At 33.6% G+C, this 27,568-nt stretch overlaps 2 protein-coding genes across 4 annotated transcripts; both read right to left on the bottom strand.

Annotated features, from left to right (window-relative positions):
- Positions 1-501: 501 nt before the first annotated feature.
- LOC130657705 (tudor and KH domain-containing protein-like) lies at positions 502-10,791 on the bottom strand. Its single transcript, XM_057460715.1, has 10 exons — positions 10,268-10,791; positions 5,614-5,704; positions 5,245-5,389; positions 4,885-5,043; positions 3,871-4,095; positions 3,333-3,489; positions 2,808-2,869; positions 2,494-2,645; positions 2,225-2,282; positions 502-2,132 (listed from the first exon to the last, which is right to left on the bottom strand). The coding sequence occupies exons 1-10, from the start codon at positions 10,552-10,554 to the stop codon at positions 997-999; spliced, it is 2,472 nt and encodes an 823-aa protein (XP_057316698.1). The 5' UTR covers positions 10,555-10,791; the 3' UTR covers positions 502-996.
- A 1,313-nt stretch (positions 10,792-12,104) lies between these two features.
- On the bottom strand, positions 12,105-27,485 carry LOC130657703 (tight junction protein ZO-1-like). 3 transcript variants are annotated; one of them, XM_057460711.1, is made up of 25 exons: positions 27,155-27,485; positions 22,310-22,351; positions 22,099-22,226; positions 21,890-21,992; positions 21,177-21,809; positions 20,421-20,872; positions 19,942-20,092; positions 19,595-19,697; positions 19,205-19,250; positions 18,879-19,052; positions 18,552-18,697; positions 18,043-18,090; positions 17,774-17,869; positions 17,225-17,682; positions 16,986-17,116; positions 16,573-16,701; positions 16,405-16,495; positions 15,711-16,330; positions 15,484-15,604; positions 15,200-15,376; positions 14,525-15,081; positions 13,687-13,877; positions 13,419-13,559; positions 13,140-13,250; positions 12,105-13,058 (listed from the first exon to the last, which is right to left on the bottom strand). In XM_057460711.1, the coding sequence occupies exons 1-24, from the start codon at positions 27,191-27,193 to the stop codon at positions 13,141-13,143; spliced, it is 4,887 nt and encodes a 1,628-aa protein (XP_057316694.1). In that variant the 5' UTR covers positions 27,194-27,485; the 3' UTR covers positions 12,105-13,058; position 13,140. The 3 variants fall into 3 exon arrangements, with proteins under 3 accessions (XP_057316694.1, XP_057316695.1, XP_057316696.1); XM_057460712.1 differs by having other exon boundaries at positions 14,699-15,081; positions 27,155-27,484; XM_057460713.1 differs by having other exon boundaries at positions 14,837-15,081; positions 27,155-27,484.
- Between the last annotated feature and the right edge of the window lie 83 nt (positions 27,486-27,568).

Here is a 27,568-nt window from a genome sequence, read left to right as displayed (position 1 = left end):
TTGAAACCATTTCTACTTTTAAAACAATCCCCAGGGTGGACGTAACGTCTGAAGCCTGAAAATTACAATAAAAAGAAAAAAAGCCCGACCGCGACAACCCCGTTCACATTTGATATTTTTGTCCCCAGAAATCTTTAAGATAAAACCTCGAAAGTATGTAGTGTGAAGTCGCACTCAAAAGAAACTACTTTCGAGGTTTATCTTTAAGAGATCTGGGGTCGCCTTTCTGATAAATTTGATAGCCATTTTTGGGCGCTCCGTAATAGCAGCCGCAAGACCCTGGAATGAGGTTGCAATCGCGAATAGCTCAGTTGAAAAAACTGACTCGAGTAATCTATTCACTCTAGGGAGAATAATTTCACAATGATATTATTATGCTCGCGTGAAATCAAATTTCGCGGATTTTAATTATATCGATTCACGAATTATTTTTTTAAAAAATCCCTTAGTTATATAAGTAACCCTGACAACTTTTCCCAGTCAAATAAGACAGGCAAAAGATTTATTAACCATGAACTTATTCTTACGTTAAACACATCTACACACTGAGCTAAAATATATAAAAATAATATTACAAGTATAAACTATGCAAACAAAAGAGATATCGTTCCTAACCAATCAGTATAAGTAGAAGAGTCACCCTTAAGCGTTAAAAGGCGGGAAACGTTTTTAACAACCAATAAGAACTCAGAAAACGCTACCATTTCTAATGGACTGGAAAATGAACAATGAACGCCAAAGTTTAAACGCTGGGAGCTGCTTCTACGACTGTAAAGTAAAGCAATTATTATTTATTTATTTAGCGCATTTCTTCACATGTTGAACATATTTAAGCTCTGTACAGTAATTCGAAAAATATAAACGTTGGTATCTTTAATAAATAAAAAATACAAGCTATTTTCTGATATTAAAACTTTCTGAGTAATCTTAAGCCAGAAATATCAACGAGATTTTTTCGGTTACCAATTCGCACGCATAAAAAATAAAAACCAAGCGTCAGACAGTTGTTTCTTTGCCCTTAACACTGCTAGGGCTACCATCTTTTGTCAAACTCGTTTCAAATGTTGCGCTTAAAGATTCCCTTGACATTACTCTATTTGTTGATTCGTCAATAAATTGAATTTCAAATTTATTGCCGCTTGAACGCCGTGTATTAGGGCTTGCTTGAGGAGTCAAGTCATTTTTCGAGTCACCAAGACCAGAAAACGATAAATCAGGCAAGCTAACAGTAATCTCAGGCGATAGACGACCTTTTGGCGTCATAAAACTATTCGTATCATCAGTGTCAGTAACAGTCAATTGCGATCTTGCACTCATAAAAGAATCGTTGTTGCTAAGTGACGAATCATCGAAATTAATGGAAACCAGATTTTCACGCGCCATTTCCATGCTGGTCAAAACATTCTTGCGGCTAGTTTCGTCTAAAGACTTTTGCAACTCGTCTAACATTTCACCCTTCTCTGCCCCATTCATATTTTTGATCTCATCTTTTTCGTCAATATCCTCTTCATTAACAATAGTTTTATCGTCAGCGCTAAGCTCGTCATTCTCGTCATTAACAGGAAAATGTTCACTCACGACTGCAGTGATGGCGCCGTTAACTGTCGTGACATCAATGTCAACAAATTCGTCGGATACCAAGGTTTGTCGGAATTTACTTGAAGCGGGTTTGGCTGGCTTAACTTTATCACCCTTATCTCGATTATCATCCATGTCTCGCCTGACTGTCTCCTCTGTTAAAATTTCATCTTTAGATATTTCTTTCTGATCACTATTTATTTCAAAAAAATCTTCCTCAGAGTTACCACTTGCAAGTTTTGACTCGATATCAACATCTGAGCGTTGCTCCATAGGATTTGGTTCATTCTTTAAATGTGAATCAGATTCTGTTAGTGCTGAAGCGTCATCTATTTTAGGTTCCTCGTTAGCAGATTTCTGTGGAGTAGCATAATCATTTTTGGAAGACTTGAAATGAGAGAGCACTTCTGCGACACCTTCAGTATTTATTGGTTTGCTTGCATCATCCCCACTGACATTGTTTTTGATGAATTCATCTAAGGAGGCTTTTTCTACAAATATATCATCTTCTTGTACAACTTTCTTCTCGCTGCTACCATCAACAACGTGATAATCTGAACAGAAAAACAATGTCGTGTAGCTGTATAAGCTTGTATAATAGACAAAAAAAAGATTAGTTAACAAAAAATCAATTCTGCATGTTTACCTTTTAGTTCTTCTGATGCATGACCACCAGTGACCATAGCATGAGCGATATTTATGTCCTGGAAAAAATATTAAAAATAATGTTTTGTCAAAATATTCACGATTATTCTTATTCTTCTTGTAAACTTGAAAAATAATACAAAATTTGTTGTTACGTAGAAAATTACGGGACTTTCGGCCCATGAAAACATTTTTTAATCTGCAGGGGATCCGGAATAAAGCTGCACGCAGCCATTTTGAACAGAAAAAATACAAGAGACACGTTCTAACCTTTCCTCCACTCGTATCGATCAGCTCCAGTACAGGATAGCTTTTTCCCTCCACGTTTTTGTAACCTATAATTTTAGCCATTAGGGCGACCCACTGTGCACAATGGGAAAGGGACTCAAAACGATTCTTTTCTTCTTTTGTCCAAGTGAAACCTGAAAGATTGGGGGGAAATTAACAAGAATGAAGGTTATATAACTACAAAATAAAACAGCGGGAAAACATGCTGGCAAATGAAGGCATGGCGAACAAAATCAGGAATAAATCAATCAACTAATTATTGTGATAGTTGCATCCGCTGGAATAGATTCACTTACTGTTTGGTTTAATAGGGAGATAACATTCTCTAGCATGTGCTGGTAAATCCAAATCCTTTTCTCTAAAATTATTAAAAATATTTACTTTATTAAAACGTTGACCGACAATAATTTCAAAACTGATACAAGTCTGTCCAGATAGCTTAGTTCGTGTTGTAATAGGAGTTAGATGTAATACCCAAAAAGGGACTGTTTTCCTATATCTGATTTAAGTTTGTCGTAATTTCATACTGATTTACATTAGGTGGAGAAATTTTCGTTGATTATACGAGTTTTAACTAAAATGAGCAAACAATTTCCGCTATAAATGATCTATTTCAATTACAATTTATGCTTTGATAATAAAAGAATACGTTTTAAGGTTCCATCCTTGAAATAATTAGGTTGTGATTCGTGAAAGCTGATGCTCGCAAAATTTTCCAAGAGCATCGATTTGCTTTGCACATTTTTACATTCGCAAGTTCACAAGTTTTTGCAGGTAAATTCTATGTTCACGAATTGCTATTTAAGCACTAGACTGCGTACCGAATAGCTTTGACATCATTGATATTCACTTGATTACTGTCACCAAAATCGATGTAGTAGAGATCAAGAGTGCCATTAGCATTGACATTAGTGATGCATGCACGATACCACTGGTTATCAAATTCAAAAGGTGCAACACAAATGTCGCCAACTTTACCTAAATAAAAAAAACAAACATAATGTCAATACAATTTGGATACAAGATGAACTGGCAGAGAAGCTCCAAATAACTTGAAAAGGATGCTTTTTGGGTCGACAAGACTTGATCGGGGGTCGTGGCTTTGTATAGAATAACAAACAAAAACATTTGACTTTTTTACTTTCACAACGTTGTATGCTTATAGTTAGTCTTTGTATTCCAGCATTCCAGAAAAATAAATTTGAAAAAGGTTAAACGCATTTTCATCTTAAATGTAATACAAATTAAAACGGGATGCTTACTTATAAGTTTTAGAAATATCAGTTGGCTAGTTCATTCGAGTAGTCATCACAAAATTCTTATCATATTTACAAACAATGATAAAACTTGAAAGTATACCTTGTTGAAGCCGCTGTTCAGTTTGTTCCAGTTTCCCATAGTACTCGGTCAACTCTTTCGTCAATACATCTAATTTGACAGATTCTGTTGAGACAACCTGTATCCAGAAATGATCAGGTGATAATAAAGCGGATACAAAAACTTGAAAATAATTTTTTTCATCTGGAAGTGATGCGACAGGAAAGTCATTCAGGTACTTCATAAAGTTTGATGTGTGAGTTGGTGCTATAAAGAAAAAAATTAACATATTTCATAAATCTCAGGGTGTGGAGTTTAAAATTATTTGGCCCATTTGGATATGTTATAAGAGTTCCTGGATAACCAACCAGGGTAAGCAACTGCAAATGTGTGTGTGGGGAGTGGTGAGAGATACGCAAAAAATCAATTTCATCAGCATTAAAGTGTGATTGCGTGATTTCTTTTTCACATAAATAAAAATGTAATTTAGTTACACTATCAATAACACATAGAAAGGGATATATCTTTTGTGAAGGAAGTTAAGAAAGGTAGAAAACCTAAAAGCACATCTAAAACATTTGACGTTATGTCTCTGGCTGCACAAAACATTAAAATCTTCCTGGAAAATCCTGATTGGGGAGTGTACTTAATAACAACTATCCAGGTAATATAATGTAAAACTTTAGCTTTGAAAACGAAAAAGTTTAACGTAAATTACAAAAGATTTCTTAAATTACCAAAAGTAAGTGTAGCACATACATTAATTAGATTTGACAATATTTTTCTAAAATGATGCTAGAAATTTTTTATAAAACGTTGCCTAATTTTGGTCATAAGGGACAAGTAACTTGTTTTATTTTGTGGTAATTCTTAGGGTGTATTTATTAAGATATTAAGATCTGACTCCCTGACTGTGTTTCTGGAAAAATCTTCAAAATTTATTAAAGTCAACAATGTACTTACTAGTTGATCTTAGACATATATTTTTTCTTACACATATATTTTTTACCTGGGACAACATAAATTTTTTAATTTTTTTGTTAACAAAAACTAAACCTGTTGTTTTATATTTCTGTGCTGCTGCTTTGTCTTGCTCAACCTTCTCCTCAATGAGTAACTTAGCATAATCAACTTGCATTGATGTACCAGAAATAAAAATACGCCTTTGGTTTCCCAATGATCGATCTTCGTTACGGTCAAAAATAATTTTTGCACCTGAAAGTTTTGATATGGCAGTTAAATTTCTATGAGAAACACGTGTCAAACACATCATGCAAAATAAAATTGTAAAAACTAGCCGTATCCATAGAACTTCACTGGTCGGAAAAATTCATTGGATTCTCCTCGTCACTATTTGCAGCTATCATTTTTGCTTTGCAGACAAACTGCATGAATTAAAATACAAGTAAAATTTACCTGACACACTACATAGTTCTCGAATCGATTGTCCACCTTTCCCAATTATTCGACCACAACTTTCTTGTGGAACAAACATCTCAGTCTCCACATGTTTAGGTGTGTTAGCAATTATTTCTTTGATTCTTATTTCTGCAGCTAGCACCTATAAAATTTTAAATTAGCTCTTGTAATCTTTTTTACACAAATTAGTTTTACATATTACATCCAATAAAGGTGACTAAAGATTATTATTAGTTTTGGAAATATAGCTATATTCGCAGAATAAAAAAGTTTAAGTGTCTTCTACTCTACTAAAAATAGATGCAATACTTGCAATTTAGATAATATTTTCTTGTTTTATCAACATCTTTACAAAAAATAAGATACCTTTTCCCGCTCTCCTCTTATCACCAAGTTTCTATCTTTCTTTTCTGTGTTGCTAATTCCATCTTTTACTTCCTCTCGATCAAAATCAAATCTACGAATAATAAGTACACTTAAACAATTAACAATTAACACAATGTAGACTTTGAAAAATAATATAATCAATAGATACAACTTGTTCTAAGCCATTTCATTATACTGTCGTCAGGGTGTAAAATAGGGATATTAAAACCTTCAACCTAGCATAACACCTAGCATAGAAAATGACTGATTGTTGAAAATTTTCATTCACAACAAGATATTAGTGTGTTGTGAGTGTGGAGGATATCAGTATTTTTTTTATTGTTGGAGTTACACTACCTTTGAATGGTTATTGGGTAGTTACAGAGAGTAAAGGAAAAGTTAAGTGTCCATTTAAAAAAAAAAAATTCCTTGTTGAGTACAAACATCCCAGTTTTCAAATTAAAGTCACATTTAAATATCTTAGTGATACAATTATAGATAACACAGTGTGGTGGTACAGTTTAGACACTATATAAACTCATACCGTCTTCTTATGGAGGGCTTTGCGAGAACTACTATCAATTCTCACAAATCAAGCAATAAAACTAAAATTTAGAGTAAATGCCTTTATCATTTGTGTGCGGACAGTGCTGTTGTTATGTTAGTTAAACCTTGTTTGAGTGAGCGATCCTAACATATAAAATTATGAAAAAAGGTGAACATGCGAAGTACAAGTTTCAACAATGTTCACAGCCAGAAATTTCGACCCCAAAATCAAAAACTTAAGTCCATTTGTTAATAAAATTTTGCGACTACTTATAAAACAAACAATATTTATATGACTACTTGCAGAACAAACAATATTGATATGTAAATTAATTACAGAAAGTAGAACCGAGGTTAATAATAACAACGCTAAAGATGGATCATGAAAATCATTATCTAAAAATGATACCCCCTTGTTGTAAAAGATTCTTTTTATCTTTTACTTATTTTATTCCTCTCCATACGACAACCATACCAGTAATTTAAACAATGTTTTCAAACCTGCCGATTACAAGATAGTTACTTTCAAAATCCTGGCAATTATATTTTCCTAAGAGATATTGATCATGCACCTCAGCCCGGTGAATAATAATTATTTTTCTTCTAGTGTTAAGAAATGAAAGGGAACCCAAGGTATAAAATGATGTTAGGCTTATATTATAGAATTTAAAAAGTTGGTTAACGAGTCTTCTAAAAATTTTTAAAAAGCTTTTTTCATTCTCAAGATGTTCACATTTAAAGAATTTCAGATTTAATTATGTTGAATAAATTATAATGTCATATTTAAGTAATAGCAAATTTGGAAATTTTTTTTATCAGTAATTTTAGACCAGTTAAGGGGTGTGCATTCAAACTTTATCAATGCATAGATATTACAAGGGTTATTGATTAACATAATTTTTTTTGCCAAAATGACACTTGTTTGCTCATCCCAGAATTCATAATTTTTTGCTGGCATCAAATAACTGGGGATCTACAGGTTGGTTTGCAATAAACAATGCAATAGTTTGTGGGTAGGCTTGTATAAGCCATACATGTTTACTTACAAAATTTGATTGCAAACCGACAGCTATTATCTCATTTCTCAAAATGGGTGTGTCTTTGCGTGCTCAATTGCCCACCCCTTTTTAATAGGCGTGATGTTGTATGGTAGTAAAACCTGGTCAGTTGTACCTAAATATATTTAATGCTTACTTGCTGCATGCTGCAGAGTATGATTTACTGGATATGTAGTGTGACCTCAAAATATCAAATTTTAGTAATAGATCTTCCTCTTGTCTTGGTCTTAATGTTCCTTATAAGTTTTTGAGGGTTTAAATTCAGCTAGTATGAAGTCCTCACACAGCACTGCAGCTGATTTGTTTTGGTTAGTTCCTACTGCTGACCTCTAAGAACTGCTGCCCACTAGGTTTGCAGTTTTAAAAATTCCAAACACTTGATGATGCTCCTCGTTTGTTGCCTCCTGGCTACTATATGGCTAAGGTTGACTTACGACATGCATACATATCTGTCCCAGTACACTCTGCTAATTGGTCGGCATTAGGTCTAAAATGGCGCTTTAGAGGTCACAAGCATTTTACTTATTTGGTGGACACTAGACTTCCTTTCGGGGGGAAAAGTGCACCAGGTATCTTCCATCACTTCCGTCGCTTAAACTGGGCTTGCAAAGTTGTCTATGGAGGTCGAACTTTCCTATGCCGCATTCTTGACCTCATGGGATCATTACCTAACTCTGCCTTGAAGTGTCGACTGACACTCGAATTCCACAGAGACATGGTGTGGTGGCATGATGTCCTTCAACAGTTTAATGGGAAATGTGATTTTCATGAAAAACGTCCTGTTACTGAACTTCAAACTGATGCATGCAGTTCATCAGTCGATGCATACTTTTTAGCTGACTGATACTACTCAAATCTGTTAGTAGACTACCCGTCCCTCAGTGCTTTACATATAAATTTTAAAGAGGCACTACCCGCCTCTAATAGTTTTTTGTGCTTATATATGCAATCTATCTTGATGCCTCGTTTGATCCTAAGCGCCAATTTACTAGGTCAGACTTTGTGTATTCTAGTACAGGTTTTACATTAACGGAGCAAAACCATTCAACTTAGTCAGCGTACAGTTGCTGTTCCATTGGTGGCTATCCCATGCTCCTCATTATGTCCTGTTACAGCTGCCCAACATGCATCTTCTTTTACCACAGCAGCCATACATAATAGCCAGGCTTTGTGCTGGAGAGATGCCTCTACCCCTAAGCTCTATGTTTTTACTTTTAGATCATTTATGTCTTGTATAAAACAGGTCTTTTAGAGTTAGGCATTACTGCTTCTCAGTATGGGACCCACTCATTCCGGCGTGGTGGTGCTACCTTTGCATTAGAAGCAGGGGTTTCTTTAGATGTCATCTCCCTTTTGGGTGATTGGAAGTCCTATGCAATGTATCTTTACCTACATATGGCCCTGGCGCTGCGCGTGTCCGCCCAACAGGTTATTGCATCACATTTAGCTTAATTTTATTTCTCTTTCTCACACCAATTCACTTTGGATTGGTACTTCAACTATTGCCTAGACTTATGCTATTCAATTGTTTTTAGGCAGTTTTTGGTTTAGTCTTCAATACAGTCCTCAGCGTTGTTGCCTTTTTCATTCAGCAGATTATACTCTTACTATATAACATAGATGTTTTTACGTATTATATAGCCTTTACTTTGTTTTATGAGCCTTTGTTCTTGCATTTATCCAAGCTTGTAAGAGACCGTTTATTTTCATTTATGTTTGTAGTTTGTATATATTATAGTCACTTTTGTAGAAGAGCTGACACTATACACAATTGACTCCTTATTGGTTGAGTTTAATCAATTAAAGATGTTGGAACAGACTGTGGTCCCGTGGGCACTTGGATAATCATGAATAGATGATGAATGGCCTAAGAATTTACCTTTCAACATATTAATGGCAGACAAAAAAGAGGCATGTTGCATAAAAGACCAACCAATGTAGTAAGTGCTGAAGAAGAGCCGATAGGCCAAAAATAAGATACAACAGGTAGGCATCCTATCCACTTATATATGTTGATACTGAAACTTAAACAAATGGTACATAGGTAGCCTAATATCCACTAGAGTGTGTATAAATAAGCTTAACTCCAAGGTTTTAAACTTAAAACGGCTTAACAAGAAGGAATAAAAATTTTAAGCCTTTTTAACACAAAGTGTGTCAAGAATGAAATTAGTTCCATTCCAGACACATTAACACAGGTGTTTTTTGAGGAGGGGTTCAAAAGGTCACACATTTGAGGAAAATTGGGATGAAAAAATTGGATGGCATTATCCAGTCTGAAATGAGGTCATTTATAAACCTGACATAACAACATGTAGAAATATTTTAACTGTCTTAATAAAATGTTTTAAACGTCTTTATAAAATTAGTTGATAGGTGCATAAAAAGGCCAAAATATGAATTAGGAAAAGTGTTGATAAGAGTATTTTAAGAAAACATTTTTTATGTTACCCAACTTTTTCTGAAAACCTCTTAACCAATGATTAACCCATTGGTTAACAGGTTGTGACATTACACCGAAAGTTTTTGAATATTCTGAGCTTAATTAAAAATGATTAAAAGTCACGAAATTTCAACCTCTAAAATGGTTGCTTCAGAAGCTATATATATATATATATATATATATCCTAAAAAAAAATATTTTTTAATCCCCATTGGCTGTTGTCTGTCACATTGGTCCCGACCTGTTTATCCATCTTTTCAGTGCAAATTTCCTGTTTCTTAATTTTGACTAGGCAACAGAAGAAGTTTTGGGACATTAGCTGACTAGCTAGCTAAATGTTACAAAACACACTGATAAAAAATAATTGCTAATCACAGTATCACTGTGGTAACTTGCTTACAAAAGATAAATGCAGAACTTAATTTTGCACCAAACTTAAAGGTCAATAGGAAAGTAAAATGAGAAATAAACAATTGGGAATGTCCACCAACTTTTCTTAAACATTCATTTATTTCCTTAATGTAGAGCATTTAGGAGGTGTGGCTTGCTGAGTATTGATATAATCCTAAATATTTCGTTATTACAGAACAGAAATTAATTTACCAACCTGACACCGAATTCTGCTTTTAGTTTTTTAATATTCACACCAGCCTTTCCGATTATTCCTCCAACTATATGTGGAGGGACCTTGACCTCCACAACAGTTTGGCCTGCACTTGCAACTTCTTCAGTATTTAAATCAGCAAAGTCTAATTCAGATTTGTCCTTGTTTTCTAGCTCATCTTCCTGAAGATGAGAATCTCTTGATTTTTTACGATATAATAGAAAGATTCCAATCAATACGACAGCAGCTGATGCTCCTCCAAGAGCGATTATCCTTTGTTGCTGGTTCATTTTTGGGATAATGTCGTCTCTTCCACCAAACTTGATTTTAATCCGGGCCAGATTGCATCCAGTCTAGTTAGTCAAAACTGAGCGCCTATATTTTGTTTGTCGGATTATTCGTAGTCCCGGTTACGAATTTGGGTCATTGTTTACATAAATTACTTTCTTACAAAATCATTGTTGTAGCTTGCTCAAATCCTAAATAACTGATAAGCAAAAGCCGTGCTCAAAGTGAGTTGATGAAAAATAAAAATAATGGCAAGACAGGGATGGTAAATATGTAATTTGTTCAAAACCCTCCGAGAAAAGCGAGAACAAAGGTCGTAAAAAAAAAGTCCGACTGGCCGGGCTATTTCGCGCACAAGCTTACGCTTAAAGAAATGAAGAAATTGAAGTTCTGCATATCCCAAATGTTCACTCGAAAAAAAAGGATTCTAATTAATTTATCCCAGGTCAGGTCAACTCTTTATCGTTTAAAATCTATTCACTGTCACTCGGTAGAAGAATGGAATGAGTTGCAACTAATTTTTCCTTTTAGACTATCATATATCAACTTTCGAGATACAACCATTATTCAAATATTCATCAAGCATTTTCATTGAAAACTACTGATAACATTGCATTTTAATTTGCATCCCTTCGTGTTTCTGTCCATACTTCTATGATTTGAATTTACAACAATTTTTCTATATCAATTAATCTTTTTTTTTCCTTTTTTTCTTACATATTCTTATGATGTTCTTGTTTTTTACTTCTTCAGTTCTCCTCAACTAACATCAAAAAGCAAAATATGATTACAATCATTGCCCGTCGCTCGCTTGATTATGACATGATAATATCTATATTATTCAATCTTCGGTTTGTGTTGTCTATCTTTCTTTTTTAGGATGATCAGTACCTCTGCTTAAGCTTAAGGCTTTGTGTCAGTCTTCTGTCACCAGTAAACGCAACAAAACCTTATCAAATTTATAACATTGTAATTTTTACTACTTGACAAATTCCCTACCTTCTTTCTGTCCAGGTTTTAAACCTCGTCCACAAAACGCTACAGCTCTGTGCTTTCTGATGCTAATTTTAGCGAAATAGCCGCTGCGGGAAAGTTACTGGAGGTCCAGCGTTCTGGAAAATGTCACCTTTTCAAGGTCGCAGCAGAAAAACATGTGTTGAAAAATTTATGAAAAATAAAAACAATTTTAAAGTTTAGCAAATTCCCAAATTTTAATGAGGAAAATTTACCCGAAAAAGATCAAAATTGGAAGAAGTAACCCCCTTGAAAAAAAGTTGCCTAATATATCGACCTATGAAAAAAATTTGCATTCTTAAAATTCAATAAAAACATTTTTTGTTACATTTCGTTTATCTAAAAAATATGAAATCAATACAAGTTTATTTTTCATAAAGAAAACATAAGAATAGCAGCCTCATATCAAGAATAAAGAACTATTGTGGCGGAAAGCAGTCTAGTTTTTAAATTGCAAACTCACATATAGCTAGTTCACCTGATGTAAAAGCAAGACTTTTGTTATCCACAAAAATTTTTTGCATAAGATGAAGCCAACTGTAGAATAAAAGTAAATTTTCGTATCAAAAAGTTAACATTCACCACAGAAGAGTTTTTACAAAGTTGACCATGGGTACACATTCTAAGATACATTGTACAGATTTGAAATCAAAAAATGGTGGTAAAAACTATACATTATCTATTCCTAATAATACAATCAGATATATAACCTTTTTCAAGGTACAAGTAGTATTGAAACCAAGTATTTAATACCTCAACCAAGTATATCACCCAATTACGTAATGTGACGTGCATTGTTTTAGCCTCGCCCCAGAATATTTTTTTCTTTCCGACTATCTGAGAAGGCGAAAAGAAGCCCTGGTAAAAATGTTGATTACCTTGTAAACATCAAAGAAGAATAGTATTACGAGTTATTAAGCCCATAAAAAATGGGAAATATTCATTACCGCTACACATTAAAATAACCGTAAATACATTTATAAAATACAGAACAATACAATCAATAAACTAAAAATATGCTTCCAAATAAATGCACGCAACCTCAATCCCATATTTTTAGGTATGACCTTATCCACGAAGCATATGGTATCCAGAAACATGGGAATGAGATTGCGTTCTAAAGTAAAGTACATGCGTTGAATGCGTTTTACAATAATTTAACGTTAATGTGAATTTATTATCCTTTCTAGAAAAAAATTAAGATTAATTTTCAATCCCCCGTGGTTTTGTTATAACTGAATTACTTCGCAGCGAAAACCTACTTTATTATCTATAGCCCAGTTTGTTCGCAGATACTAATAACAGAGGAAGATAAATGAGACAAAAACAAGACCACGCATGCGTACGGATGCATAAAAAAATGAAAAAGAGATTATGAGTAGTTAGAATTCAAATCAAAGGAAATATAAAAATAGATCATTTTTTACATATCTTCAATTGGGAGATTATTATAAAGTTATTCACAATAAGCTTGAACGAACGTTGGCGGTTTCTAAAAACAAAGGAAGATGTTTTCAAAAAAATGAACGTAAAAAATAAATACACCAAGTGTTCAGGACTAAATATTACTTACATTAAAAATGGTCCACTAAAACTGACACAGTATCATCGGTAACTTGGTACGCACGTCCAGAATCAAGATCTTTTCCACCTAATTTCACATTTTTCCAATGTCCTGGATGACCTAAAGGAGAAACAAACAAACTTCGTATTTCTGTCTAATTTAAGCGCTGCAAAGGAGAAGACATGAAAACAAACGTTCTTGACTGAGGGTGTAGCTCTTAGTGTCCAAATCATTTTTTAATGACTGTATTAAAGTGACTGTATTGTAAGCACGAAAGTTGATACATACCAACTGGACTATCCGAAGATTTCAACGAAAACGCCATGCTGTCATTACTTGCGCCCTTATGAGGTAGACGAAGTTCGATTGGTTTGCGGAATTTCAAACCATGTGGTCCACACATAACCAACGGACTTAAAAGAGTTTCACCTAAAAATCGACAACAATAATTAGACAAGAAAAAAGTATAGCTGGCACATCAAACTAAAAATCAACAGCAAAAATAAACAGAGGGAGAAGTACAGCTGGCACATCAAACTAACTAATAGAAACTTACCACTTCGGGAATCTAATGGTGGCATGTATTTACTATCTTGGCAGACTTTAAAGTACACTTCCTGTTTTCGTCCTTCCGGTAGAGCGCCAGCCGGGATGTATATGCTTACATTTGTTTCTGCGGATTCTAGTAAACCACCACGGTGATCGAACATCCCACGTGCTGTTGCGATTACAATGGGTTCGTCTTCCCTGAAATAGATACGCATGTAACTTTGAAGACATGGTTCACAAGGAATATTGAAATCGCATTGTAATAACATGCGTGCATGTAGGTAAGTATCTCAACAAGTTAGAGGTGAAATAATGAAAACAAAAACAAAAACATGCATGCTATTATAATTATTAGTTGGTTACGTTTTGTTATACTGCTCTGTAACCTTTACGCATGCGCAAAAGTTTACGTATGGGCAATCTTTTTATCTTGTATAGCAAAATGTATCCAGCCTGGTTGACCCAATTTTGCCTAAAAATTTTAGTCGGTTTTGATTCTCCTTATTACCCAAAATTTTGTCATTTAGTTATAATGAAGTATTTGGACCGACAAATAATTTGTGCCCTCTTCATATTTAATAAGGATGAACAAAATTCCGAAAGCAAATTCTCGCAAAAATCTATTTCTTTGAAGTACTTCAATGGTCAAAATTCTTTTATAACATCTCAGAAATCTACATTTTAAAATATTTAAACTTTGTCAAACAATTTGTCAGCTGTGATTTTTGTCACCAAAAAAGTTCGTCACTTAAGGCAGACGAAGTTTAAGCCAGAAAGGTATTTGAATTCGCATTTTTAAAGAACCGCAAAAAGTCAGATAGTTAAATTAGTAGTGTTATATGTACCCCTCGTTCGTCTGTGGTATTCGTGCGTCGTGTCCATTTCTAACTGGATTGTCAGTGCGGGGGAGTTGGTAAGGAGGGTAATAATCATCCTCGAAAGACTTTCGCTTATCATTAAAAGAAGGTACGCTGTACCCATCATTACGTGACGATGGAGGGACACTGTAGCCATCATACCTTGATGGGGGGGGGTGTCTATAGTGTGGGTCGTCTTGAGCTGTGCGGTAATCGTCGCGTGGTGGACGAGGGTAATCGTACGTGTGATTATCAGGGGAAGGGGATCGTGCGTGCTGTTTTGGGTTCACGTAATCATACCCAGCGTATCTAGAATCCGGCGCCGAGTGCACATTTGAAGTTTCACGAATGTTGACGTATGGCTCCTCAATAGGTTTTGCTCTTGGTGTGATACGAGTGACTTCGGCAAACTGAGCTGATGGCCTGTAACTGTTTTGCGCGTACTGGTCTTGTTTTTGGGCACCGCGCCTAGTATCAATAATGTAGTTCCGAGGAGCAGCAGGTCTGGCAGGTGGTGCGTCATCATCTACTGGAGGCGGTTGCTTCTAAATAGATTTTAAAAATGCAATTTAACGTCGTTTTTTAACTAAAAAAGCCTCTCCCAACTGTAAAACGCCTCTTTCAACTGTAAAAAAGCCTCTTTCAACTGAAGTAGAAAAAAACCTTGGGTTGGGCGGTGACTTTCTGTTGGAATTTGCTCATCCTTTCTTGCAGCGTCATCACTTTTGTTGGCACTTCTTCTTGAGCAGGGGGTGGAGGTCGATATGGTGGCAGATCATCCTGTTCTTGATATGATCTCTTTGGCGAGTTTGTGCGTTCGATGTTCCATACATCGGATACCTACAAAATATCGAAATTAATTTAGGTAATTAAACACGAAATAACTTTGACACTGAAAGAAGGAGATAATATTTCCCGTAGGAAATTTAAAAGTGAGCATGACACACCTTAACCCCCGCACGCTCGTCGTAGTCCTTTAAAGGGTTGTCATTATAATCTGGAATCTTCTTCAACGAACGTCGTTTTTCCTCCATGCTGAATTCATTCTTCAACTCGTTTGGAAATACTCTAAAATATTGAAGACACAGTTACGTTACGATCGAAATTAAAATGTAATACAATGGTGAAGATGCGATCAAGTTGAATTTCAAACGTAAGTGTAGTAATGAATTACCTAATAGCATTCGAGGAGGGTTTAGGTTTAACCTCTGGTGCCTCTCTTGAAGGAGGGGAGTCAGGTATAATTTTCGGCATTTCGTAGTTGGGATCCATAAGGACTGGAAGATCCTCCCCTGGTTCTTGCGGGCCACTTCCATACATGAAGTCAGTGGTCTCATTGTGTGGTACTGCATGCACTTTTGTTTCGTACGCAACAGATACGTGTTCTTCAACAGTTCGTTTAATTTCACGATTAACAGAAGGGGCACCATAATCACGGGGAGATTCTTGACCATGCCTAGGTGGTTCTTTATAATCGTTACGATAATCTCTGTAGCTGTCATCTTGATAATCTCTGCTGTCATCTCGATAATCTCCGCTATCTTCTCGATAATCTCTGCTGTCTTCTCGATAATCTCTGCTGTCTTCTCGATAATTTCTACCGTCTTCTCGATAATTTCTACTGTCTTCTCTTCTACTTTCGTCTTGATAATTCCTACTGTTGTCTGGCAAACCCCTCTTCTCCTCACGATAATCCCTACCGTCTCGATAATCTCTACTATCGTCTTGATAGTCCCTGCTATCGTCCAAGTCACGTCTTGGGGGTTCCCTATAATCATGGACCTCATAGCGACGCTGAAAGGAAAGTATAAGTAATTACTGCTGGGTAGTGATTTAAGAAATAAACTTCTGTTAAGGTTTCTGCGTACCGGTGGCTCTTCCGGTTTAAAGCTCGGAGGTGCATCTTCTTCATGCTTATCGTGTTTGTCTCGCCTATCATGACGACTTCGACGATGCTCCCTGAAACGGAGAAGTATCCCATAATATTAGAATACAATAAAAAGATAAACTATTTTAACACTTACAAAAAACCCCACCTATCAGAGGATCCCTCACGATCTCTGTGTTTCCGATCTTTCGATTTTTCATGGTAGTGCTTCTTCGGCTCTGTTGTTTCAACCACGGGAGGGGCAAATGCCGAGTGTTCAGTTGGTGATGGAAGAGGACTATGTGACAAAAAAGACACTTTTTTTAAATCTCGAACATAACAAAGTAAACTATTTAGATAATCACAAACGATCATTTGCATAAAATGTTTTTTAGAGCCACTCATATAACCTTTGACATGGTTTGGTATGAATTTCGATTGGAGTAGAATTCCAAATATGAAAATACGAATGATGTGTCTGGTTTGAGATCTATATTGAAATTACCAGTTGTCAGCCAACATATTCTGTAAAATATCCACACAAAGTTAAACCTAATCATTCTTGTATAATGTAATTCTTACCTTTCTTCTTCGTAATGCTTTCTTGCTAAGACTGGTGACGAGGTTGTACTTTCGCCTTCTGTATCAGTATCATTACCAATCCCATCAATGTTGATCGGATGGAAGACCATGTCATCGAGGAAATCAGCAGGCTATAAGGAAATAAAGACTTGACTACCAACTTGATTACCAAACCCTTTTAAAACAAAAGAGAAAGCAGCAACCACAGCATCAAGAGCACAAATAAAGTTGAGTTTTACCTTTTCTTCTGGCATCCATGCGGATTGTGCTTGTTGATTGAAAATAATATCCTTAAGTTTATGATAAAATTCATGCTGGTGAATGTCTTGTCCCTGCACGTGCGTGTTAATCTTCGCAGTAAAGATATGCGGGTAAAATTCTTCCAATTTCTTTGCATTTGAAAAGACACGTTTTACTTGCTTGGATGATAACGGATCGCCGTTAAAGCCTGGTGGTCGAGACGGACTCGGCGAATTCTTTAATAAGTTCACCAATGATTCTCTCATTTCCCTTACAGCTCCTCTACTGGGGGATTTTAATAGTACCACTATAGGGCAGAGTTGAGCATACATTAGCATTTCAATTCCCTCGGGAGTGGTGTCGAGTAAACAATGCTTGTTTTTAGTGATAACATTGCGAATTTCGGACAATTTAATAGAATCGTCGTAAGGGCGACTTCCACCGACGTCTAACGGCGCTAAGAAGAAAAATTAACATTCAATAAATACATTTGATAAATACATTCGAAAAAATACCTTCGGATACATGATAATCTAAAATTTACTTACTAGGTACATCAAAGCGGTCTGGTAAATCGTCCAAAAGATATAAGCGAACCAAATCAGCTAGACCTCCAAGGATAACAACTGGTCTCATAAAATCAGCTGAAAAATAGCAAATGGTAAACATAAAAAATGGTATTTAAAAGCTAGACACAGATGGACCAACAGGTTAATGGCTCTGGGTCAGAGCTTCCATTATATAGGAAGAACAGTTTATTTACTGAATATAAACAAATATTATTGAAATAAAAATAAATAAATAAGTTAGTACTTACCAATCTTCAACACCACTCTCTCATAGGCTGGGATTTGAACACCTTCAGCTATAAGGAGAATAAATAACATTGAGATAAGAAGATAATGGTAATAAGAAGCATAATATATACCTCTGCTATGGCGCTATAGCATAATATTCATCGTGTGACAGTAACTCATCTCCCCAACAATTCTACTATTTCTTTATTTTACCGAATTCCACCCGAAAAATTAAAATTAAAAAGAAAAAAAAAATGTTAAAAAGTAAACACATGTAAAATTTCTTGTTAGTCAAAATAACAAATACATAATTCCAAGAAAAACAAATAGACAATTGCAAAGGTTATTTCATCTCTTGACTGTAACTAAACCATTTTTAAGCTTAACCTTAAGCTAACATGAATCCACCTCATTTTAAACTGGAGCCCATTACCCATTTACGTCAAGATGCAGAAAAACATTGTGGAACACTTCTTTCAAAAGTTCGATCTAAGATACCCACTTACAAAGACTAACGAAAGCAACTCACCAAACGAAGATTCATCTAAACGGTCTTGTGAAACAAACTTCTGTCTTTTAAGTGTTCCACCAATTGAACCTTTTCTTTTTAATTTCCGACCAGGTAAAGTCGCTTGTCGTTCTTCCATTTTTTGAGCAATAGCCAACTGCTCAGCTCTAAAATGGAATTAAATCAACACTAGAAAAAAATACAATAAATAGCCGAGACTATCGAGATGATGGTAGAGATTATTGAGACGGTAAGGATTATCATGAGGAGGAGAGGAATTATCCAGGCAGGTAGTTTAAAACTCATCATAACACACAAAAGTTAGGGATGTGTAAAAAGATTGTTTACCTTGATTTGTTTGGCAGAATTCCACGCTCTAACATCTGTCCACTTCGGCCGACTTTTTGAGCTTGCCAGTAACCAATCAGTCCTTGATACATGGTGTCACGAACGTTAAATATTTCACCTTTGCGGAACATCAACTCATTACTACTTGACTTGTCAGCATGATCAAAATTGACTCTAGGGCAAAACAAAGGAGTTTTGATACTACCTTATTTCTTACCAAAGCAATAGTAGACAAAACATATATAATTTTGACAATTATTTAAAGTTATAAGCAAACATGTAGCAAAAAATACAGGTAAAGTATAAACAATAAAAAACATATTTACCTTATAAAAAAGTTGTCTCCTAGATCTTTCTTGATTTTGTCAAAAGCTGTAAAAAAATATGAAGTACTAATATTCAGTACTGTGCAAATCTATTATCAACTACTTTTTGCTGATTAAGTTTTCCCCCCTGACTTTTGCTTCACCTATGATAGTGCATTAAGACCAAAATGCCTTAAAACTTAAAGGATACAAAGTTTTTATGTTTTAAAATTATTTTTTTCAGTTAGAAATGTGAATTAAAAAGAAACATTTGAAAAAATCCTTTGCATGTATTTAACATCTTATAGTCAACAAAATTATTTAAAACTTTTTAACATAAATTAGCCATCAAAAAGGCAACTCTGTTGGTGTAACGCAGCTTTCCAGAGTAACAAAACTACAACAACTTACTATCTTTCTTGCTCTCCACAACAAGTGAAACATCGTCTGGTAAAGCTAACAGAATGAGTACAGCTTCCTCTCGTGTTATGTCTTCAAAGTCAATTTCGTTGCACTGAAAAGCATTTGATAAAAAATGATAAATATCCACCACCTAGAACACTTGATGCAAACATCTGTGCTTTAGTTACTGTTCTGCGAACTCAAAACCCCAAAATTATATATCTTTAAAAATTCAGTTTATTGTAGGACTTTTTAAATTCCAGGTTGTTTTTAATTAACATTATTTTTCGTTATTGAATAGTAGTTAGAGAAAAAAAAATACTGTTTGTGGCAAAACGATAAAAAGTTCGACTAACCATGATAATTTGATCTCCTGGTTTTAATCCTTCTTTTGCTGCTGCACTGTCTGGTCGAATTGCTGCAACAAATATCCCAACGTTATTTCCACCTGCCACTTGGATACCCACGCTGCCAGTTTTATGGAACGATATAACGCGAGCATTTGGCCTAAGCAAACAGTACAGTTGCGCTATATACTTTAAAATATTAAATAAAATAAGGTTAATATGTAAGGTTTACGTAGAGTAATGACAAAAAAAAATTCAATAAATTTTTTTTCAGCAAGAAAATATTTTTTTTTTTCCTGTTGCTGATTCTGTTCTTCAAAGCCAAGGTTAATTTTAAATAGCCAATCAAAATCTTAGGATAAAATGTCAAATGCTTATTGCCCAAAGCTGGCTAGAAGTGCTGATTTCTCTATCTTTAACCTTGTGTTAAAGGTTATAAAAAAAAATTTTGACAGCACTTTGTTTCTAGATGTAAATAAATTACTCACAACATGGATAGTCTTCTTTCAAATTTCATTCCTGGTTTTAGTCTCTCCAGTTTCAAGTCCATAGTTTCAATTTCGTCACTAGGTCGTGCATCGTCTGTCGAATATTGTTTTGTTGGTGATGACTGCGACCACGAGCCATTCGTCTCATTTAGAGGTTCGCTTGGAGGAGTAGGTTGTCGTGGACGTTCCTTAACATTTTCATGAGGTGTTTCCTCCTTGTGTTTTTCTTCAGTTTTTTCTTCATGTTTATTTTTTCCCCTTCCTAAATTACCCCTTGCTTCAGGAGCTTCTATAGGTCTTGTAGGTTTTGCACTTTTAGTTTTGCTATCTGTTACGTCTTTACTTGACTCTTTTGGTTTCTTTATAATTGTTAGTGTTAATTGTTCCGTAGCTGTTTTTATAATATCTATACATTCTGATATCTTTAAGTTGGCTACTGGTGTTCCATTAAGCTATAAATTGAGAGAACTTTTAATTTCACAATTAGATGAAAGAAGTTCTTTAAAATTGATTATGGCTTCATAATTTTTTAGTTATTAAAAAATATTTGTTTTAAAACCGTTTTAACATTTTTAAAATGTCCTCAACTACCTAATTCTAATTGTTGTGTCATTTTGTTCAGTGAACAGACAAAAAATAGATTAGGATTATTTCACTGAGCCAAGCATTTGCTCTTGGAATAGACATTCCAAAACAAAGATTTAAACAGTATAAAATGCTTTAGAATTACTGTGTGGATCAATAATAAAGAAATACCTCGTGTAAAATATCTCCTTTATCAAGATTTTCCGCTTTCGCTGCAGGACTTTCCTTTGCCAAATCTCGAATAAATATCTGTTGTCCCAAAGAAAATCCATACCCTTGATTTCCACGTTCCAACACAATAGTATGAGTCTCTGCATTTGGTGGTAGCCCATTCAAATTTTCTTTACTTTTGCTCTTGCTACGGTGAAGAGATTCTTTACTTTTAGATCGTGTTAAATCGTCTCTACTCCTAGATTTGCTTCTACCTGGGCGTTTAGGACGTTCTTTACCTTCTTCCCCCTCTTCTCGATGTCTGCTGTGACTACGCCTTGGTTTCTCTCCATTCTCTCCCTCTTCCCTATTTTTGCTTCTGCTTCTTCGTTTTTCACCATCTTCACCTTCTCTGCCTTTGCTTCGGCTACGACTTCGGCGAGGCTCACCATTTTCACCTTCTCTTCCACGACTTCTACTACGACTACTTCTATGTCTTTCTCCATGTTCTTTATCCATTTCCTTCGGTTTTTTCCTTTCTCTTCCTCGCTCTTCTGTTTTTGGTGACCCCTTGGGTGTGCTACTGTCAGCAGGGTTTAAATGTTCATTTCTGTCTTTCGATTTAGACTTGTATGGTACAGGTCGTTTTATTTCCTGCAAGTACCACAATTAATTAGAAAAGTATTGTGCTTATTTTTCGAAACCTTTTAAGATACCCTATAAATCGAACATACCATTCTTGCTTGCATTCCTGCAGCTTTTAATGCTTGTACAGCATCGTGATGTGTTCCACCATGGACTAATCTTTCATTTACCGATATTAGTTTATCTCCAGCTCTAATTCGGTATAATACAAAAAATTTATAACACAGCTTTTTAAGCATGTATTTTGAAATACAGTCATGTACCACTAAGTACTGTTTAAAAAAGTAAACATGTCTACCTAAGCACGCCATCTGCAGCACTTCCCTCTACGATATCTGACACAATAATTGATACATCACCAGTTTTAAAATGAGGATTATCTTTTCCTCCTGATATTGCAATTCCAAAGCCTTGACGTGCACTTGACTATAAAAATAGTAATGATAACATATAGAAACATCAACAGTTCAAAATGACATGTTTAAGTTTAAAAAAAAACCTGTTCTTACCTTTTCAAGTACAACTGTCAAAACTTCCCAGCCATCTTCATGCTGTAAAAGAAAGAATCAGCATAAAGCTAATTTTAATCTATACAGTAAACAACTTTAAACAAAATTTAATTCTCCTGGGTGCATTTACTGTGAACAATACTCAGAACTAGCCAAACATCTATTTCCTCACTGACTTATCTACACTCTAAAACCTTGCCAATTAAAAACAATTTTGGCAAACTTTCCTAAAAGTTTCTAGTCTATTCATGGACAATATGAAATGTACAACTTTACCATTTTAATACTTCTCCAAACCAACTAGAATCTCTACTTTGGAAAAACTAAAGAAAGCAAAACTTGATTCTTATATAGCATACTGTGTATTTGTTGAATTATTTATGAAACACAAGTGTTAAATGAGATTACATTATTTATTATGATGAAAACTAAACTTCATATCAAAGTTTCTTACCACAGCTATTGTTTCCATATTTTCTTCCTTAAGAGCCCTTAACTTTTAAATCGTTATTAGTCTGAATTACATTTCATAAATAATGTGCCATGACTTATATCAAAAATATAATTTTACGTATAAACTTATTCATCTTGACTACACATAATATTGTTCTAAACTATAATACTTTTTAGCACACTATAGACAGATTAGCAATTACCAGCACCTTCTTTGTTTTGAAAAATACATATACAATTTTCCATTACGTATAGGAAATCTAGCTCATTATAACCTATTTTATCTACGATCTTTAGTATCAGTATGGTAGAATTATATAATTGTTCTTTTGAACAATATTATAAGAAATAGAATCTATAATATTCAGAAATGTTAACTAGGCTTTATTTGTTTTTATCTTTTCATATATTGTAACGTCCTACAAGACACATCATTGTGGTTCCATGATCAGACATATTATTGACAGAATTCAACAATGTTCAGACATCAGAAGCAACAGTAGTTATCACTAAGAACAACCCTTAAAACTAGCCTAAATAAACATATTTTAAAAACTAGGTTTTTTTATATATATAGTCAAGCACATCCAAGTATTTTAGTACGTACTAGTACATAATAAAAATGTATAAAAAAATATTGTCCACAAGGTTGATCACTCTTACATTAAATACATTAAGGAGAGTTTGTGATTTCAAAGGAGATTTTTGCAACTGAGGATACTATTTCAAAAATAAAGGATAAAAATTTTTTTTTAAAAAAAACAAAATTTATTTAAAATCTTTCCAATACTATTACAACAAATTTTAACTGCTTTACACAAACTGATAAACAATAAGAATTTCTAAGGAGGGCAAACTTTTCAATTATTCCATGGATATTAACACTACTCAGTCTGTGGTATTTCAGACAGGCTAATTCAGCATACCTCTCTCCATAACTTTTGATAGGGTTGTCTAAATGGAATAGGAACAAAATGGCAGCATTAAATTTGATGATGACAGCACTTTTCTGTCCTCATTAGATGTGTAGGAAATTTGTCCAAAATACCTAAATAACATTTTATTTAAAGTTTCTAGTAGCCAAATAAAAGTAGTTTTCTTGTTTTTACATGATCCATGTAAAAAAAATTTAAATATTGCTGGAAATCCAATTTTTCTGATTTTCAGTGAAATTAAAAATCAAGAGAGCAGGTTAATCATGTGTCCAAATTTTGCAGAATAATTAAATTTCCTAACAATATATAATGAATTTCATAGAAATTTCAGGCACACATTTGAGTAATGGCTAATATATAGGGCTCTATAGGTATGGAACCTGAAAATTTAACATGCACATGTTAATTAGATAGTTATGAAGCGTTGCAAAACAGATTTTTGTTTGGACCAAATATGGTTAAGAAAATAAATTCCTATATATAATTTAAGATAAGAAGTACAACGTAAGGAAAAAAGAGATGTCACTGTGTTAGGCAAAAAAATATGCACTCTATGGCAACAGACATAACCAACAAAGTTACTGTCATTGGACTTAATTTTGGACAATGAAAAAAATATATTTAAATCCTTCTAAAAAGTTTATGTTATGATATACCACCTCAATTATTCACTAGCATCATATTTTTAAGATTGTTTGTTTACAGTAAAAACATACAACCTTCTGTCTTTACTTTATTACTCACACATCTTAAAACACTTTTTGTACAACAGTTCGAAAACTATAGTTGTATTAGTTTTTTGTTGACAATGTTGATTTATTTATTCGGTATCATAAACATTAGGAGTTGGTCAAAATTAGTAAAAGGTCCATTATGCCCTCTCATGTGCACAATTCAGTTGCATTGACTGAAACACATTGAAACCACTGTTGCTGTTTTTTTAAAAGAATTATATATTTTTTATTAAACAAACATTGAGGAGACCAGAAAAATATTTAATATGAAATATAAACAATTCACCCTAAAAATAATAAAACTTAAGTCACAAAACACAAATATTGATACTTGAAATTATAAAATTAAAAAATGCTTAAAAGCACACATAAGAAATTCAAAAACATTTTCTAGCCACATTTGAGGTTTTGAGCATGCTGGATTAATAGTGCTTTTCTTTTCGAATGCTTTTCATGAAAAAAAATATTTACAAAGTCACAGCTTTTGTACTATGCAGGAAACTCAGACTTAACCTCAGAAAACTAAGTCAAGAAGCACAAAATTTCACTTGAATAATTTCTCAAACATTATTTCACAGCAAATTTATTTTACTATTGAGTCATTAAGGCCAATTAAGACCAGTTGCTTTTAATCAACATCATTTCCCAACATCAAAAACAAATTGATAATTTAATTATTGTGGTGAAGTTTAATTGTACTAATTCACCAAAGAATTGTGATAGTTTCAAAAATTATGTGAAGACTAATGGGAGCTTAAAGCCTCAAATTACTCCAGAAATTTGAATTGTTACTTTTAAAAAGACACAATTTTTAAAAATTCTTTTAAAATTATATATCTATTATTAATTCCATCTTATACAACTGGTGTTGTAATGTCAGTAAAACATAACCAGGATTAACAACAGTCCAAAATACTACTGCGAAAAGTGGTTACCTTCCTTTTCACAGCTATTGGCTACTTTATTAAGCACAAAATAAAAAATTAACCCTCAGGTAAGTTCTAAACAAAAATGACCATTTTTAAAAAGAACTTTGAACACTTGGAGTCCTACAAGATTGGCTTTCAATGTCAATGATAACACTTTCAGTTGTCTAAATCAGTTATCTACTTGATGACTTCATTAGTGATGAACAAAATTGCTTTGACATAGTAGAATGGAAATATATTACACAAGGCAACAATATATACAAATACTTAAAAACCAGGTGTAAGCATTTAAAGTATTAAAAGTGTGTTTTTAGTCTAAAAGTTTCTATATTTACATCGTAAATATAAATTATATATATATATCTATATTCTTTAATAAAATACATTCCCTTGTTAACACATTAATTTTATATATTTTCGAGTAAACAAAAATGGTGAAAAGTTAAAGCTGCCATGTAAACCTTATTGTTGGAGAGCAAAATTTTTATTTTATTTAGTCTGTCCATTTAAACTTTGTAATTTGTTCTTTGAGTATTTTTCTAGCAAAAATCTTACAATTTTGTGGAGTGTTTTTGGTCTTTCCAAAAAAAATTATTTCTTCATTTTAATTTTTTTAAAAAAAACAATCAGAAGCCACCCAATTCGCTGTTTTAACTGTTTGGAATTCTAACTGTCACAGAAGATTTATTATAACTTTCCTCTTCTTTTAAATTTGTTTATAAATATCTAATTGTCAAAAAAAGTATAAAAAGTGTTGGTTGCCAAACTAACATTACTGTAGTATTATTAGTTATTTTGATTCATTTTTCCATATGTAAAAACAAATTAAGAGGTTTGTTTGAATGTATATCTAATTCATTGATCATTTTATATAACACACTATAAAAGATTTAAAAAGAAAAGAATCTACTGTTTTCTGTAGATCAACAGTTTTCTTCAAAGAACATATAGTGCGTAAAATACCATCATATTTTGTGACCATGTAATGAAAACATCGCTTGTGATAAAAAGAAGTCTAATCGTAAAACCCTTCTATAAAACTGCATTTTTATTGAAAAAAACTTGCTTTTAATGAAGTACAAGTTTACATATGAAAAGGACCACTGCTTAGAGACCTAGCTTATCATCTATAAAATTAGTTATTATACCTAGTTTTAAACACTGTCTATATTTCACCACAGTAGACTGTTGGATTATTAAAAAACTACTTAATACAGAAATTATGCATTTTTAATTTAGGGTTTGGTTTTGGAAGCAATAATAATAATAATGACATATTTACTGTTCTAAATTTCAAAGGTATGGCTTGTTCAGCACTTTATGGTGAACTTGTTCATATACTTGTACAATGCTATTTGTGAACTAAATGAGTCATTTGTTAAACAATGGAAAACAATAAAAGGTCAAATTTAATGTGAATGATTCATAAAAAATGTTCTGCATTTTTCTACAAAAATTAGGGCAGAGACTTTTACTTTAAAATATAATAAATACAAACTTGAACTAAATTTTTTTAAACTGGAGTACCTTAATACATTAAAAATTGATATATTAAATTAATTTTGTGGATTAAAATAATTTAGTTATCTGATCACAAACTTTCTTATGTAAGTTGAACAATACATAGCTACATCTAGTTATTAATGCTAAGTTGTATGAAAAGAAAGTCTTTCTATCTAGAAAATCAACGGAAAGTTTAATCTTTACTCAGCTCAGATTGGCCAAAATACTTTTCCATCACACCTAGCAAAGAAAGTAATTAATAATAACAAAAATAACAAAACCACTCGATACCTGCATGCTTGTATTTGTCGATATAGTTGGCGCTGGCATTTTGTTCGACTTTATTAATTTTAAACCTGTATTGTCTTGACGTACGGTTACGATTAGCTCTCCAGCAAGTGGCTAGCCAGCCAGCTTGTAAAATCTAAGGTGTTGTTTATATTTTGCCGGACTTGATGTATGATTTATTCTCAATATAATTCTAGGAACTGTTAAAAAAATATCATGCACAAAACACGTAAATACGTAACATAGTAAAGTTTAAGAACTGCTTAGCTTAACATTAAATATTATTTACTCCCTGTCACACCATAATCACGAAAACGCTATGTTTCTTCTCCGTCAACAAAACATTTTCATTCTCGTAACACCCATTGAAGCGTAAAGATGGCGGTCATTCGAAAAATGACGGGGGTTATTATATTA

The sequence above is a fragment of the Hydractinia symbiolongicarpus genome, chromosome 9, assembly GCF_029227915.1.
Source record: "Hydractinia symbiolongicarpus strain clone_291-10 chromosome 9, HSymV2.1, whole genome shotgun sequence".
NCBI classification, from domain to species: Eukaryota; Metazoa; Cnidaria; class Hydrozoa; order Anthoathecata; family Hydractiniidae; genus Hydractinia; species Hydractinia symbiolongicarpus.
Note: the sequence above shows the minus strand (reverse complement) of the source record. Positions and strands in the feature narration are given on the sequence as shown.

Excerpts from the sequence above, each read along its gene's own strand:
- LOC130657705 (XM_057460715.1), bottom strand. The coding sequence starts at position 10,554 with ATGAACCAGCAACAAAGGATAATCGCTCTTGGAGGAGCATCAGCTGCT. Across the intron at positions 3,490-3,870 it reads TGAACAGCGGCTTCAACAAG|GTAAAGTTGGCGACATTTGT; the intron begins GTATACTTTCAA and ends TTTTTTATTTAG. Across the intron at positions 2,133-2,224 it reads TGCATCAGAAGAACTAAAAG|ATTATCACGTTGTTGATGGT; the intron begins GTAAACATGCAG and ends TTTTCTGTTCAG.
- LOC130657703 (XM_057460711.1), bottom strand. The coding sequence starts at position 27,193 with ATGCCAGCGCCAACTATATCGACAAATACAAGCATGCAG. Across the intron at positions 17,870-18,042 it reads GAGAGTGGTGTTGAAGATTG|CTGATTTTATGAGACCAGTT; the intron begins GTAAGTACTAAC and ends GCTATTTTTCAG. Across the intron at positions 16,496-16,572 it reads CGTGAGGGATCCTCTGATAG|GGAGCATCGTCGAAGTCGTC; the intron begins GTGGGGTTTTTT and ends TCTCCGTTTCAG.